Source organism: Pseudonaja textilis, chromosome 2 (assembly GCF_049901715.1).
Source record: "Pseudonaja textilis isolate UNSWEBS1 chromosome 2, rPseTex1.2, whole genome shotgun sequence".
Lineage (NCBI taxonomy): Eukaryota > Metazoa > Chordata > Lepidosauria > Squamata > Elapidae > Pseudonaja > Pseudonaja textilis.
In genome coordinates, this window is record NC_141991.1 from 231,156,756 (window position 1) to 231,175,218 (window position 18,463).

At 35.4% G+C, this 18,463-nt stretch overlaps 1 protein-coding gene across 2 annotated transcripts in view; it reads right to left on the reverse strand.

The window, feature by feature from the left end:
• RAB3C (RAB3C, member RAS oncogene family) overlaps positions 1-18,463 on the reverse strand; it is a 97,332-nt gene that overhangs the window by 66,531 nt on the left and 12,338 nt on the right. For both annotated transcript variants that reach the window (XM_026714391.2, XM_087927259.1), the window contains exon 2: positions 18,142-18,369. In XM_026714391.2, coding sequence (XP_026570176.1) covers positions 18,142-18,369 — 228 coding nt within the window. The remainder of the gene's footprint in view (positions 1-18,141; positions 18,370-18,463) is intronic.

Consider the following 18,463-nt stretch of genomic DNA (forward strand, 5'->3'; position numbering starts at 1 on the left):
ATGAGGCTAAAATGTATCCTCAGAAGAAGTCTTCTGAGTGAAGCTTTATGAAATAACATGGCTCATTCTGGTTGTCCTGTCTGATGAGTAGAACACAGTGGTCTATTTATACAGGCCTGAGAACTACTCCACTAATATTCTACGAGAAACTGGCTGATACAGCTCTCCCAAGTATGCCCCAAAGGTGCTTTTTCAGGAGACAGCTGGAGTTTCCTGTTTTTTCTTTTGAAGACATTTCGCTTCTCATCCAAGAAGACAGTGGGGAATGGAACGATTTATATTCCTTGCAGACAGCTGGTAATGTGCATTCTTTTTCTAGAGAGTCCTTAAAGCGCTTGGAGGTTTATCTGTGTCCTCAAGGTCACCTGAGTACTTCTCCTGGTTCCTCTAGTCTGCAATTTTGACTCTGGAAATCCATGCCTACTCCCACACCATTCAAAGGGTATTCATCCCAAATTGCTGAAGAAGCTTCTTTGATGAGAAGCAAAATGTCTCAAAGAATGCAAATTACCAGCTGTCTGCAAGGAATATAAATCCTTCTATTCCCCACTATCCTGTCAGAGCTGAAGAAACTTCTAGGACAAGAAGTGAAATGTCTTCAAAAGGAAAACAAGAAAGTCCAGTTGCCTCCTGAAAAAGCACCTTTGGGACAACCATGACCTGGATGACTGAGAATCTCCACAGACTCTCCCAAGTATGTACTGCTTCTAATGACTTAATCTGTAAATTCTTCAGAAAAAGTGATGACATCTGAGTGGCCCACTTCTACAAAGCTATGCCCTCTGCCCATCTCACTCTTAGAAACTCTTAGAGCACAACCCTGGGCAAAGGCGACTCTTCAGGAGGCAGGAGGCAGAATGGTGAGTTGAAACATAATCTTGATCTGTCATCCTTCTCAATCTATCACCTGAAATGGTTACCTCATGCCAGTCTAGAAAAGAGCAGCAAGAGAGGGAGAAAATTGCCCAAAGAAGTTGGCAGCAAGAAAAAAACTTTACGTGATATCTCTCAGATCAAAGTTTTGCCACTGTAGTCAGCAGACCAACTTTTTTGATTCAATTTAGATAAGAGAAACAGTGTTTAGTATTAAATATAAAAAGTTGGGACAGAGCAGGGAGATTCATCTAAGGAATTTTTTGAGGGGTCCTCTCTGGAATCATAGTATTTTAATGTGTGTAGGCAACCAAACATCCAAAGGCAGACACATCAATTAGCTTTTCTTGGAACAGCCACCCTTAATTGGAACAAAATATTATTAGTTTCTTTAATTGAGGAGACATTAGTGACCTCTGCAGAATAAATAACTTTTTGTAGATAGTAAACTAGCAGAAAATAGTAGCGCCACTCTATCAAGAGGACAAAACTAATTATTTCCATTTAAGCAATTAGGCAGAATAAGGAAAAGAAAAACAATGGATGTTGGAAAATTGCATGTTACCTAATACGATGCTCTTCCATTGAGTCATTTCCTCCCATTGCCTCCCCTAGTGAGAAAAATGACTCAGCAAATTCTAAACTGAAAAGTGGTCTAGTCACTGGGCCCAAAATACTTTCACCCCAGATGGTATCCACTCTCAAATACCCCAAAATATTTTGAAGTCATATTTACTTCTGATGGCCTTGAAAAGAAGAGGACAGGCAATGGACACCCTGATCAATGCTCCTTCCAGATGATCAAGAAGCAATTACAGGACTTCTGGTGACGTTGCAGCATGGTGAGGTAGGAGAACCTCGACTCGCTCTCCTACATCGGGGTTTTTGCTCATGGGCAACCATTCGAAGTGAAGTTAGATCCTGGTGGGATCACTCAGAAGAACTCTTGGAGCCAAAAAGGGAATTGAAATCCTGGAGGTAAAGAAGGGAGCCTGAAGCACAGGGCAAAAGAAGTCAGCCAGCTACGCTGGCCCGAAGACACGATGGAACAACTTTGAGAAGGAAGCAGGAGACAAGATCGAATTTGGAGTCTGGGAAAGATACTGAAAGCAAATCAATGTTGGATTATAACTAAAGGATTAACTGAGACATATTTGAAACTCCAGAGCGGAAGGGGGAAAGCGAAAATGGTGGCAAGACTATGTTGTTTACCCATAGCTCCGGATAAAGCCTAAAATTGCTTTTAAAAAGAAAAGTGGAAAGGAAAGAAGAGTGACTATGGATGAGGAAAGTTCTGTATTCCCAGTCATATGATCAAACCACAGAGAGTATTTTATAGCAGAGAAGAGCTGTGAAACTTTGAAATTTTCAAAAGTGATTAGAGGAGTGACAGTGCAATTTGTGGAGGCAGACATTGCGACTGGGAGAGCGGAGTAAAGTGGCTGAGGTATCAGACCAAACTGAGAACTGAGAACTGAGAATTGAGACTTGAACTTATTACTGGATATAACTGGATTACCAAGGAAACACTAGGAAAGAGGGAGATTGTAAATCCTCTCCTCATTCAGTGTTTGTCTTGCATTTTTTTTCTCCCCTAAAACTGATTGGAATGGTATAGTTTCATTTTCTATTTACTTATGGTATATATTTAATTAATAAGAAAATAAGATTTTGAAATAGGATTTAATTTGAGTAAGTGATTTTTGACCCCTTTGGAGTAATGTTTTATATTTGTCTTTTCTTCCACTTTTTACATATATTGATTGACTATAGATTAATTATTTTAATATACTGACCAACATAATGATAAGATAATTAATTGTTACCTCCCTCTCTTTCTCCTATCCTCCTTATATTAAATATTGTGAATTATTGAAATATATATATATATTAAAATATTAATTAGAAATTTAATTTTTATTATATATTTAAGGAAATATTAACTGAAATATAGTAATTAATTTAAAGAAGGAATTGGGGTTTTAACATTGTTATATACTTAAATATAGCTGAATGATTTTTTGACTTGTTAGATGATTAAGAATTGATGATTTATTGAATATATTAAGACTAGATATAATATTAATAGAACGTGAGGTGAACAATTAGAGTAATAATGAGTAAAGTGGGCTGGAAAGTTTGAAAATACAATTAAGCAATTGATAAGGACTTCCTCGCTTAACGGTGCTAAGAAACTAGACCAAGCAGATAAACAGTAATATAAAAGGTTAGAGAATTGAGAAAATTGAATTGTAAAATACAGATAAGGTTGATGGTAGTAGGCAATACGATTTGGGAGAATATAGGTAGGATAGTAGAGAAACAACAAAGAATTATTAAATATATGACCAGTACATCTGCCACCATTACTAAAGTAGGAAGAAAACCGACACCAGCAGTAACACCATCCACCCCCACAGCAACATCGACCCAAAAAATGATTGAAGGGATGTTGGCACCAGAAAAATCCACAGCCCAAACCAGCACACAATCAGTTCAAACTACATTATTAACTATCCAAAGCATGATGTTGACATTGCAGGAATCAATGTCCAAAAACCCTATGGAAACTGAAGTAGAAAGAGAAACAATGAAAGAAGAACTAAAAAATGAGTTAGGGGAATGAGAAGTGAAGTCAAAAATTTGGATGGAAAGATAGGCCAGATCCAAGAGTTGATTAAAACAAATGAAGAGAAGATTAAAGCAATTAAAAAACAAGCTAATCAAACAGAAAAGAAGTTGGAAGGCATGGAACAAACAATTAAAGAGCAGAACAAAGAGACCAATGAGATCCTGACTCATCTTGAGATGGATAAGGCCTCCTACTATCTTAGATTCCAGAATGTGGAGGAAGAGAGGGGAGAGAATTTACCATTGGTGATGGCGGAGATGTTGGCGGAGTTTTTTTGACAGAGATAGGGATGAGATGGTGAATGAACTGGATGACATATACAGAGTGTATACGAGCTACGCAAGACAGCATAGACTCCCCCGAGAAGTGCATATTAGATTTGCAAGGAGGCAAGTAAAGGAAATAATTTATAGAGCTACAAGAGATGAAGGAATAAAATATAAAGATAGAAAAGTGATTGTTCTAAAACAGGTGCCGAGGAGAATCTGCAAACAAAGGAAAGACTATCATGAATTAATTAAATAAATAAAAAATCTTTTAGATGGATCACCCCAGAGGGTATGCTAGTAATATGGAAGGAAAAAAGCGTGAAAATAGATAACCTAACCAAAGCTCAAGAATTTTTTGACCAAATAGGAGAAATATTTGAAGAACTGAGTAGCAGAGATGACCATGAAATTTTGAGTCAAGAAGAGCTACGATCTAGAAGCAGGGGGAGGGATAAGGCGAAGGAGAGGGAAGGAGATGAGGAGACGTTAGGAAGAGAAGAAATAGGAGTGAGGACGAGAAGTCAAACAACGAGTAAAAATATTGAGGGATAGAAGCAAGAAAGAAATGGATTATCAATAGGTTAAATGATCCAGCTAAGAGAAAAAGAATATTTGTTTAGGTTAGAAAAACAAAAAGCAGATATAATATGTATTCAAGAGGTTCATATAAGGAAGAGAGATAAAGGGTACTTATTAAATAAAAAATTGGGGAAATTGTATTCAACATTGGTGGAAGAGAAAAAAAGAGGGGTAGTATTATATACAGTATAAAAGAAGATATAGCTTCAGAATTGATTTATAAAGATGAATTGGGAACAATAATAATGGTAGAGGTGGTAATGCAAGATAAAAAGACATTATTAGTGGGGATATATGCCCCAAATACAAACCAGAGTGAATTTTACAAAAGCGTATATGAAAAACTAATAGAACTTGGCAACCCAAGAATTTGTATTATAGGAGACTACAATGCAATAACAGACAATAGACAAAATTACGCTTGTGAACAAAGACAATATAAGAAACGGAATACATTGCCTAAGAAATTTGTAGCGATGGTCGAAGAATTAGTGGATACATGGAGAAAAAGGAACCCAGGAATATCACAGTTTACTTTCTACTCCAGCCCACACAAATCATGGTCCCGGATAGATATGGCCTGGGTAAATAGTGAGCTATGCAAAGAGATTCAGGACATAAAAATTTTGGGTAACACATGGGCAGATCACAATCTGATACAGTTAGTCTGAAAAATAAACATTATAAAAAAGGTAGATGGACACTTAATTCTCAATTACTGAAAGAGCAAGAATATATTCAAAACGTTAGGAAGAATTAATTAGTTTTTTTTTTAATTTAATAAAAAACAGAATACCTCATTGCAAAACCTATGGGATACACTGAAGGCATACTTAAGGGGAACATCGATAGCTTATACAGCAAATAGAAACAAAGAAAGAGAGGGGAAGCAGAAAGCCCTAACAAAAAGTATAGAGAAATTGGAAAATAAGCAAATGGAAACCCTGGGAGATGAGCAAATTAGAAATGAATTAGCACTAGTTAAACATGAGATGAATATCTTAGATCAAGAGGAACTAATTAAAAAATTATTATACACAAAACAAAATTATTTCGAACCTGCAAATAAACCCGGAAGGTGGCTGGCATATAAATTAAGAAAAGAAAATTAGAAAAGAATGATATATCAATTACATGATAAAAATGGAATAATAGAGACAGATCAGGAGAAAAAAAAAGGAAATTCTGAGAGAGTATTTCGAAGACCTTTACAAACAAGAAGTAGTTGATTTAAATAAAATAGAAGAATATTTGAAAGAAGGAACTCTCTATCCAATAGCGGAGGATAAAAAAGAAGTGTTGAACAAAGAAATAACCTTAGACGAACTAAAGGAGGTAATTAAAAAAAAAGAAACAAAACACCAAGTCCAGATGGGCTACCAAATGAGCTATATAAAGAGTTAGGTGATATACTAGAGATAATGTTATTAGAGGTTTGCAATGAGGTATTACTGGAAGCCAAAATTCCAGAATTGTGGAAGGAAGCATACATAACATTGATCCCGAAAGAGGGTGCAGATGCCAATCAAATAAAAGAACTACAGACCAATATCCCTTTTAAATTCAGATTACAAAATTTTTATGGCAGTAATGGCAGAAAGATTAAAGAAAATACTCAGTAATAAAATTCACCTGAATCAAAATGGATTTCTTCCCATGAGGCAGATCAGATATAATACAAGAACAATAATAGACATATTGGAATATTATGAAAAGCATCCAGGAAGCCAAGTGGCTTTGGTCTTCCTGGATGCACAAAAGGCTTTTGACAACTTAAACTGGGACTTTATGAAAAAGCAGATTAATTTGATGGATTTTGGAGATAATTTTGTAAAAATGTTAAGTGCAATTTATACTACACAAAAGGCCAATGTACTATTTAATGGAGGAATTACTAAATCATTAAAGATAAGGAAGGGGGTCAGAAAGGGATGCCCACTTTCACCTCTACTCTTTATAACAATTTTGGAAACTTTGCTGGACAGAATTAGATCAAATAAAGAAATTAAAGGAATTAAAATTAAAAGTCAAGAATACAAATTACAAGCCTTTGCAGATGATATGGTTTTTGTTATAGAAGATCCAATAGACTCAGGACCAGCTTTACTAAATGTAATAGACAAATTTGGTAAATTAGCAGGATTAAAAAATCAATAAGGAAAAAACCAAAATGTTAGTTAAAAATATAATAAAGAGTAAACAAAAAAAATTGGAAGAAAAGATGGGATTACAAATTGTAAATAAAATTAAATACTTAGGAATTTGGTTAAGAGCTAGAACATTAAATCTGTGAGAGAATAACTATACTAAATTATTGAAACAGATTGAAAAGGACTTGGAAAATTGGAATAAGATGCAAATTTCATTATTAGGTAGAATAGCAACAATCAAAATGAATGTTCTACCTAAAGTACTATATTTGTTTCAAACAATTCCGATATTACTGGACATTTTTTTTCCAAAGAATTAGATAAAATTGTGATGAAATTTATTTGGGCAAAGAAAAAAACAAATATTAAAAAAACTTATTTACAAGATAATAAAAGCAGGGGTGGGTTTGGACTGCCTGCCTGGGAGACATATTATAGAGCAGCGGCATTAGTGTGGGTAAAAGATTGGATTGATTTAAGGAATAATAGGATTTCACAACTGTAAGGACACGACTTACAGCTAGGCTGGCATGCATTTTTATGGAACCCGAATAGTAAAAACAATCTATATTTTATTAGACATGTATTCCGAAAGTGTTTAATTAGAATTTGGACTGATATAAGAAGGAGTCATTATACTAAAATTCTGAGGTGGTTTTCAACGATGGAGGTGATGTTTCACTTAAATACGATGGATATTAGTAAAAAACTTAAATATCGCCAAATATTAGATAGTGAGGGAAGGATTAAAACAAAACAAGAACTAGAAACACAAGGGGTACTTATCGATAATTGATCATATTTTCAAATAAAACTAAGATATAACAAAGACGTAAAGGAATACAGAGGTAAAAGATACATATTTAGATAAAATACTTTTAAACCCTGAGAAAAGTTTGATTTCTAAACTATACAATTATTTACTAGAACATGAAATGGCCGAGAAAATTGTAAAAGGTCGTATGCTAGCTTGGGAAAAAAACTTTGGCTACAGTACCGATCTGGGTACTGGGAAGAAATCTGGCAGAAAAACCTGACATTAACCAAATCAGTAGCACACAAGGAGAATCTATACAAAATGATGTATAGATAGCATCTGGCACCCTCTAGATTGGCCAAAATATTTCCGACAGCAAATCCTTGCTGTTGGAAATGTAAAGAGAAATTTGGTACATATTTTCACTTATGGTGGACCTGTCCTGAGATAAAGAAATATTGGCTAAAAATAAAAGCGGATAGAAGAAATCATAAAGTGTGGGCTGGAGTGGAAACTGGAATTGTTTTTGTTGGGAATGATAAAAGGGGATTACTCTTCTAAAGTAAAATATTTGACCATCCATTTATTAACCGCGGCACGTATTTCACTAGCACAGTATTGGAAGAACCCAAATGTACCACCGATACACGTTGCTATTCAGAAAACTTATGAGTGTGCCCGATTGGAGAGGCTCATGCTTAAAATCAATGGGAAGGAGGATACAGATTACTACCAGATATGGGATAGAATAGATGGTATAAATGGGCATATAATAAAAGGGGAAACATGTAAATGAACCCAAGATACAATTTATATCCAGCAGTTCATACCAAATGTATAAAAACAGTTTAAGATCTTAAACCTTCTCTCTGTTACTATCATCGTTATTAGTAGTAGTCATTTATTATATTTTTGTTTACTAGTTAAATAACATGAAAGTATTTGTAATTGAAGGTAGTTATAAACCAATGTGAAAATAAATAGAGTATATTGTGAATTAATTAGTGCTTAGGAAGTGATAATGAATGAAGATGCGACTAGCACTAGTCAATATTGATTATTAGGACTTATCAAATTCAATAACAAATGTAAAGAATTATGTCTTATTCACACATTATTTTTTGTATCTTTGAATTTGTATATTTTTAATTTTGTAAATAAAATTGTGTTTAAAATTTAAAAAAAATAAAGAAAAGAAGTGGGGCAAAAGGACAGCAATAAAAGACTTTTTAACATCAAAAAATGGAAAAAAATAAGCAATTACAGAAAACATTTACTCATTACTTTCTTCTCTGAACTATAGCAGTGCCTAGAAGTGGAAAAATATCCTGGTTTTCACACTACACAGAATGGGGGGAAATTGCTATCTTGCCCCTTCATGCACAGTTTTGTTGTATACGTTTGGTTTACATGTGTGTGTTTGTCAGAGCAAGATTGCTAAGAAATTAGAGATGCCTGACTCTCAAGATGTCATTCTTCCTAAATACAATTCCTACTGAAAACTGAAACATGTTTAAGCTATGAGAAATAGCATAACATTTGGAAGCACTGAAGGCAGACGTCTCCCTGAATCACTGAAGTATAAGGAGTGGGGACATAATTTTGCCAAAATTTAAAAAGATGATATCAAACTCTAACATCAGTCAAGAGTAACCCCATCTCTAAATGAAGTACATTTTTAAATGCATCTTGGAACTGCAAGGATGGCTCTAATAAACTTAATGGTTTCAAGGATGTCATGTCAGCAAGAACTTTCCAGAACTGTCTGCTGCTCTGTCTCTGCTTTTCTGTTTCTTAAGAGGCAATATTACAGGCCACATCAAATATCCAACAGAGTAGCTGAAGGATGGGTGGTTACATAAATGTTTAAATAAATAAAATAAAATAAAATCTAGCTGCAAGCTTCCAAGGAGGGAGGGAGGGAGGAAAAGGGAAGAATCAAAAGTTGAGTGAAGAGCTCTCCCTACATAAAAAGAAACACCACAGAACCAGTCCAGCTGTAAGGAAAACAGCTGGCACTTCGACTCTTAATAGGTCTGAGGCGCCTGAAGGGAACTAGAAAAATAACAGTTGCTGGAAGTCTCAGCTTCTTTTAGAGACAATTTAACCAGTGGTCTAACTCTCAGCCAGGCTAATTCACTTATTGTTTTCATTAAAAAAAAATAAGGCAATGCAGAAGGAAGACTCCGAGGTTATTTCCATGGTGGGCTGACTTTATGAATGAACTGTAGCCAAAATTTCTTCTTACAGTTGAGTCATTTCATTGTTTGAGCAATTCACTTCTATTAATAAAAGCATGGACTCATTAAAATGTGACTTTGGAGCTTTGGCTCCAGAGCACCCCAAGAAGCTTTCTTCTTTTATTGAAGCCCATGTGTCAGATTTGGATTCCTTGGGAATCCTTCAGATTCCTTGAGAAAGGGATAAAACTTCAGGTCAATTGTGACATCCAAGCTGAGTTTTCCTTTTCATTGTAAAGGCTAGTGGCTCCATGTTTGTTTCCCATAACACTCTTGTAGCCACAAAAGAAATCACCTAACTATAATAAACTCAGTCCTTGCTAATAAACCAAGCTGTGCTTCATGTATTACTGAAGTATCTAAATTCTTGCTGTGTCACAAAAAGGTCAATTATGAATTAATCTCAATCTCCAGATCTTTGATTAATTTGATCTTTGGGTACCCATGATACTTACTGATATTCAGTGTGGCCCTAAGTATATTGTCTTTGAGGAATGTGAAGAATTGATAAAATGATAAAAAACTAGAAGAAAATAATATTCGTCTTTGGAAGAGGAAGACCAGAGGAACCACAAACTGCTTGTCTAATATCAACACCTGAAAAGATTACAGAAGGGATCATAAAAAGATGGATCTGTAAGTACATTGAAAACAATAAACATCAGAATGAATTTGCCTGATTTTTTTATTGGATTGGATATGTTTCTTAAGAGATTGTGGAAATGCTATAGATATATCTTCATCTCAGTAATACAAATGACGAAGTATATCATGATATTAGCAAACTAATTGTACTGGCTGAATGCATGATAAGTAAATGAATGCATAGCTGGCTCATAAATCATACCCAAAATCTGTTCATAAATCATTTCTCATCCAATGGGACTTAAGTATCGAGTGTGCTGCCAAAACTCTACTCCTTAGTATTTTTATTAATGCCTAGGATGATTGCATGAAATGTACCAATAATTCAAGATTTGGTGGAATCATTACTTACCTAAAATTCATGAATAAAACACGTATCAATCTTAAAGCCATAAATAAAATGCAAATCAACTTAGAGAAATTGACTGAAAATAACAGAATGAATTTTAACTGAAAAATGCAAAATTCTTTGTTTAGGAAACAAAAACAAAATGCACTAATATTACATAGGAGATGGCCTATTTGGTATAGTTCTTGTGAAAATAACATTCTAGAAGTTTAAGTGGTTTGCAAATTAATTATAAGCCACCAGTATGATGAGGTTGCAAAGAAACAAATGCAATTTTAGGTTGCATTAAATTTTCCTCTCTGAAGTACTGCATCAACTTCTGGATGTTATACCATATGGATTCAGAGAAATTATGGCAGTTTCAGAGAATGTGAACCTGCTACCTATGAAGAGAAATATTTGAGAATACTTGAGAAAGAGGAGATTGCAGAGAAAATATGATAATACTTTTCAAATATTTGAAGGGAATACACTGAAGGTTAGAAAAATAAGAACATTTCAAGTTAGTGGGCTCCCTTTCCATAAATATATCTATCATAAATTATTCCATCTGTCATAGATCCTTTAAACTGGATTTTGTGAAGACAGGGCATTGATAGGTCTAAGGCACCCTTCCTGAATCTATAATTTCCATATTCCACACATCTCCATATTTTATAAACACTGAAAAAGTATATTTTTAAAGATCTAGATTTAACTCATTGCTATTATGCAGCACAAAAATATTTTGTACTCCAAAGCCAGCATTTACATAGAGTGTGTAACATCACTACAAACAGAAGAATTTAGAGAAATGTGATCCCATATCTTTCATCCATACTTTTTTTACAAGATGAATGTGTTGTAAATACCTTAATTGTCACTGTTCAAGGAACTTCTAGGATTTGTAGTGTAAAGGTCCTGAACTTGTTGTGTGAAATAACTAGAATATTTTAGTTCCTTTCAGGTGTAAGCTGCAACAATAACATTGAAAATAATTGTATCTAGTTTTCATAACAGGTAATCTAGTAGTATTCAGCAGGTTCTGACCAGTTCTGGAGAACCAGTAGTGAGTAGTTTGGAGAACTGGCAAATATCACCTTTGACTGGCCCTGCCCCCATCTATTTTCTGCCTCCCAAGTCCCAGCTGATCAGCTGGGTCTTCTTTTGTTGCCCTGCATAGGAGAATGGAGCTGGAAATCAGGTTAGTGGGGAGGGGAATGGGATTTTGCAGTAACCTTCCCCCAGGAGTGGGGTGGGAATAGAGATTTTACAGTATCCTTTCCCTGCCACGCCCACCAAGCCATGCCCACAGAACCAGTAGTAAAAAAAATTGAATCCCACCACTGAGGTAAACAGTTTCCAAGTATATCTTCAGATATTGAGAATTATTACAACAAGGCTGAGCTTCTGTGCCTGCATCCTTTTATTTAGGTGTAAGCAGCATGGAACCCAGTCAAACTCTTCTATTTGAATAGACATATTAAGGATAGTACTGTCACTTTCTTGGAGTACTGCAGCCAAAAGCAACAGATTACAATTCAGATAGCAAGAACAGATGCACATTTCATAAAAATTAAGAAATGAATAGAATTTGTTCTTAGATTTCTTTGCAATCAATAAAGACAATCCTGACAATCATAATGGTGTCATAATACTGTATTCCCATGGGATATTTCCAGAGATAAATTGAAGAGTGAATGTAATTAAAAGTCACAATTCTTGCATAGAGATCTTCCTTCATTCTCCTCTCTCCCCCCAAAAGGGGAAAGGAAAGTCTAATGCAAAATACCTCTACAACATATTTTTGTTAAGGTAAGCTCTCCCTCTCCTTAAATACTCCCACAACTGCCTGAGCAGTCTGCTCTTACAGATTATTCATTTTGCAAAAGGAGGCTAAGAATGAATATAGCAGAGGTCTCCAAACTTGGCAACTTTAAGACTTGTGGACTTCAACTCCCAGAATTCCTCAGCCAGCGTAGCTGGTTGACCCCTGGATTATAGTGTGGGAATTCAGTTTATAGCACAATCATTGAGTCTGATATACTATATCTCTTTAAAATCAGGGAAACCAGTTGAGTTTATACTTCTGCCTAACAGGATGCACAAAATCTCTATCATGTCTCAGGCAGGTAACTCAACTCAAGCCTTCAAATCCTAGTTTAAAATAGAAGAGAATTAAACCCCTTTCTACTAGCAGTTAAGGAATATTAGGGCTGTGCAAAACAGTGGAGTATTTTACTTTGCTGATGCTTCAAGCAATTTTACGAGGCAATCAGTTCACAGACTGATTAGGATCTAGGAGAAGGTTTTGTAAATAATCAGCTGCGAGTTCTTCCCTTATTAGTAAAAGTACTCACCTCCTCACCAGTTCACAGAAAAACTGTTTCTGCTTTAATCTAATAGGAGATAAATTGTTTCTTACTGGAAAACAGTACTATTATTGAAATTCTTGTCACATTACCCTCTTCATTTCAATAAATTTTGCTAAAGAAGAACATTGTGGAACTTCTTGATTTAGAAGATTTATATTCATTGTGAGGCAGCTGCCAGAGAACCTGTCTTCCCACTCCTAAACAAGCTGCTGAATTGCTTTATTTTGAATCATGTATGGGGCTTCTTGCAGTAGCAGAAAGGAGTATCTATCTATCCACCAATCTCTTTTGGTAGTTCCAATGAGCTACTTAATGAATACTGGAAGAATCAATAGAGGTGTTGGAGCCTTAGTCAGACAAATCACATCATTACTGCAGCTTGTTAAAGCAAATAACGTCAACTCTGCAACCTATAGTGCCTTGTTCAGACAATATATGGGTGGATCACACAAGTCTAGAAAGCATGAGAATGAGAATGAGGGTGTCCTTGTATTCATGTGCTTCAGGTTGGTAGCTAGAGGATCACTGTGGCAAGAAAATGATGGAGTAGAAGGTGCTGTGCCTGATCCAGCTTAGTTCTTCTGTTCCTATGGATTCAAGAATAGTCCCTGCTACATCAGATCAAAGGTGTTTCTATTTGGAAACTTACAGGTAGCCAAAATGAGAATATTGATTTGATGGAACTAGATCACCCAGTAAAAGCCCAAAGCCTCATAGCTTGCAAGATCTCCACATGCAAAGCTACATATGACATTATCCTTAAAAATATAAACAGAGAACTACCCTGTTGGTTTTTTCCCTGCAGACATTATGGATAAATCTAAGTTGCCAGATTCAATGCACATAGACTCTTCCATTTATTGAATTTATATCCTTATCTTTCTCAAAGAATTCAAGATGGAAGACGTATTTATTTACACCCCCACAACAATAAGAGAGAGCCTTTGGGCCAATACCAACTTTCCCATACAACTTCAAAACTTTAGCCAACATGAAGCACACTACCTCCATCTTAATATTTGGAGGGAAGAAGAAGTTGCTGATCAATGATGAAGAAAGAACTGTGGGAAAGAAAAGAGTAAGGACAGTGAGAAGTTGGGGGAGAGAAAAAATTAGGAGAGGAAAGATCCAAAAGTATGCATTGGGATGGGACTTCCAGAATATTTTGCCAAGGGGTACTCTTCAAAAACTAAATAAAACATTAAGCAATCGCTCCCTAGGTAATTTAATCAATGGCAGTCTTATTACTTTCATTTCCATACATCCAGACATATCAAACTGATGTCTTTCTCTTTCTCTTAGGTCTTTAATGATCTACAAAAGAACTTGCAGATTTCTAAACCTGTTAGGTTTATCTGTGTGAAAGGGAATGAAGTCAGCCACCACTATTTACAGGACAGATTACTATGCTGGCTAAATTGTTTGGTTGAGTCAACACAGTTCATGGTCTAGGTTCTGTAATTCTATTTGGCCAGAAATGCTTGGTAAACATTCTGTTGGTTTTAATGAAGTATTATGGCAACTTCAACTTATTATTGCTTATTGTTTTAAATTTGTTTGAATGGAATGGCCTGCCAATGTTTTTTTGCCCTGACTCTGCTGTTGGAAATCTTATTTACTTCAATTGTGTCTCAATCATGCCTATTGATATTTAATTTCTTGGTTTTACTCCCAAAAGGCCATATAGCCAACCTCCTGATGAATCACTGAGGCTTTAGAGAATGACAGAAAGACTTGCCAATTTCTAATAAATGTTGCGGTTCTTAATGAGTCAGAATACATCAGAGTGACAGGAACAGAGAGATCAGGAATGGGTACAGCATGCAACTAGGTAGCCTGTGCTTATGCATCACAGGAAAAGAACGGAACAGAACAGAAACCCAAGCTTAGTACACAAAATTGTCTGCTACAATGTCCCACCTGACAATGACTACTTCAGCTTCAACCACAATGACACAGGGGCAAACAATAGATACAAACTCAAAGTAAACCGTTCCAAACTCGATTGCAGAAAATATGACTTCAGCAACAGAATGGTCAATGCCTGGAACTCACTACCTGACTCTTTTGTTAGATCTTCAACCCCCAACACTTTAACCTTAAACTGTCTACCGTGGACCTCACTCCATTCCTAAGAGGTCTGCATAAGTGCACCAGTGTGTCTATTGTCCGACTGTTCCCATTTATTCATACTCATTTATTATGTATATACTTATACCTGTTCATATTTATATGGTTATACGTTATGTTCATACTTTTACTTGTTTTCTCATACATGCTTGACAATCAATCAATCAATCAATCAATCAATAAAATAACTGATTCTCCACAGCCAATCTACCGGAATCTTTCTGTTGCTTCTGCCCATATTGTTTGGCACATTTTTGGCTGCAACCCACCAGAGGATGCAGTATGAAGGACCAGATACCAGAATATTAATTAAACAGTGAATGACCAATTTATCTGAAAATGCCTGTTAAGATTTTTACTTTAAAACAACTCTGGTTAAATTAAGTGGACAATCCAGGTTTCCAATAAAAAAAAGGCACACCCTATCCTGTAATCCAACTTCCCAAAACCAGTGAAAGTCCTAATCCATTCTAAAAGCACTGTACAGTTAAAAAAATCATAGTGAAGAATAGTTTAATCAGTTATGGTTTAATCGTATTATTGAGCTACCTTGACCTTCCAGGAACATTCATTGGTATCTATTTTTTTTGTAATACAGAACAAAGCAGATGCATAGGAATACAGAATGCACTGATTTATATTCAATTTTAGACTTATTATCAAGGCTTTTCATCTTATTGATAAGACTTGTGGCAGTTAAAGTCCTGTAAAACTAATAGGCAGTTTATGCTGCCTTACTGAGCTGAGTCTATTCTTACTGGCAGTGACTCTAAAAATGTTTTACAAAGCTTACCTACAAAGTTCATTTTTAAAAAATTGCAGACATCAGAATCTAGGGGAATTGGGAACTAATGATGCTTGGAGGCCATTTCCTCCTCCCTTGCATTCCAATTGACCACCCTCATTCTTTGTCAAGCTGTGAGCAAAGTGGAGTATAGGTGAAAGTTATAATTTTGACATATTTCATTTACCAGATTTAAAAAATGGAAAGAATGCTTTGCTGATATTTATCTGTAAATATATTAGTGTAAATTATAAGACCCTGCATTCATTTTAGCTACTTTTGCATGATGAGATTCATCAATAACATGCATACTAAAAAGGATTCACAGTAAAATAAAAAAGGAAGTGCATCTCTGTGGCTAAAAGACAATTTACTGCTGCATAATAAGCAGGTAATGAGGAGGCATCAGCAATAGTTAGTATGCATCTCCATAGCTTATAGGCTACTTCTAAAACAATATGCATTATATTAACCTTCTCTTACAATTATCTAGGATAGTGCACAGTGTATATAACAACAAGGATGGGAATGATAGCTAGATATGAATGAGGAGGTACAAATGAGCTTTTAGCACATACAATGACTATCCATCACATAGGCTCAAATGTACATTTTAAGCCATTAATAAAGTGAAATAGAGTTGTGATGGGAATAGAAAACCTTTAGGTAACCTAAAAACAAGGGCTTCCATCTTTGGGTCAAAGGGCTTTGAATGGTATGCTGGGATTTGTGCTCAAAACAAGGTATGGGACTTATATAAATAGGAAAGTTCAGAACAATACCTACATTCTAACTAAATTACATTTTATTTATTTACTGAAATGTTTCTGTAATTATACTGACTTATTGAAATACAGATAGTTTGATTAGGACATTTTATCAAAATGGTGATGACACTTGAAGAGATTCTTGGGGCTGCTGGGAAGCTCTTGTTCATCCCTGCTCTGAAAGAAGCCTGAGAAATAAAACCTTGCCAATTTATAAGAGTTGGCTTTGGTTAAGACCCTGTTAGATGCTTTCATTTGTAGCATCTATTTCATCTGCACATATAAAGAAATTGAATTTTGTATATTTAGAATTCTAGCTTCAGAACTCTACCTTCAGATGATTAGGGAGAAGGAGATCTTTTTAAAGGTGGGCTGACAGCAGCACGTGTTAGTAGAAAGGGTATTCTGTAAGATAGGAAGACTAGGTTCCAGCTTTTACATTCTAATGTGTTTGTGTATTTCCAGGAAACAAATATTAATGACTTCCATGACTAATGTTTCAAAGCAGTGAGAAGAGAAAATCATGAAAAATCTATGGCTCTAAAACTGCAATCCAGTCAATATGAGTTAAATATTCTCTCTCTTTTTCCAAATAGTAAAAGGAAAAGAATAATATCAGATGTAAGATCATCACCTTTTAAAGACTAGAACAGGATCTGAAGGACCACCGGCTCCTACTTCATAATATTAGGAAATCTAGCACTATGCTGGTGAACATTTGCAGAATCTTGCAAGTCAGATCATGCTGTACTTCCTTTTTCTTCTTATACTTCAATGAACTAGAGACATGTTTAGCTGAATCCTATCTGAATGTTATCTTGTACTTTGTGGACTTATAAAATGCTCCAGCCCTTTTTCCTTAGGTAACTGTTCCCAAATATCTCCATCAAAGTCATTTCCCCTGCTCTGTGCAGCTATAAGCAGAACCACCCAAACATCAATCCTTTAAGTCATAAAGTCATATGTATTCTACATCAGATTGTCCCATCATCAGAGAAGGATGGATTCCAGAAGATGGAAACTAAGATGGAAGTAAGCTAAGACAGATTCAGTGCTATTTTGAAGACAGTTTGCTCCTAAACAAAGAAAATGGTAGCTTTTTCATTCTACCTGTAGGTCAAGTAATTCATAAATCTTCCACTAAGGCAATTACCAGGGCAAAATCATCCAGCATCTGAGGACAAGACATCATTTACTGGACAAATTATATGGTATGTATTGTTCTATTCTCCTATGTTTCCTTATTTCCCTCCTCACAATTTCCTGCTCAGAGCAACCCCATCGGTCTACCAAATGATGGGATTGCACTGATCAGATGCAAGAAAGGTAAATGGAAGAATAATCAAGTTTAATTAATTCAGTTGTGAAGAAAGATCAAACTAGAGCTGTGTTTCTCAATCTCTGAAACTTTAAGACATGCGGATTTCAACTCCCAGAATTCCCCATCTAGCATGAATTCTGGGATTTAAAGTTCAGATGCCTTAAAGTTGCCAAGAAACATTGAAATAGAGTCATTTGCCTTTAGCACTTAATATACAAACCTGAAAAGCAGAAACAAACCACACACACACAGAGAGAGAGAGAGAGAGAGAGAGAGAGAGTATTTGCTTACCCAAATCTGTAGTTTAATTCTTTTTTCATTTTTGAAGACTGTTTTCACTTTGAAATCGATCCCAACCGTGCTTACAAAAGCCGAAGTAAAAGAATCATCAGCATAACGGAATAAGAAGGAGGTTTTCCCAACGCTGCTGTTACCAATGATAAGCAGTTTGAACATATAATCAAAGTTCTGATCCGACGTTTCCTTTTGGCCATATCGGGTTTCTTGCACTGATGCCATCTATAGATTGCAGATGAGGAAAGAGAGAGATTTTTAAAAAATTAAACGTTATATTTGCTTCATGTAACTCCAAAGTGCTTATCTTTTCACCAGC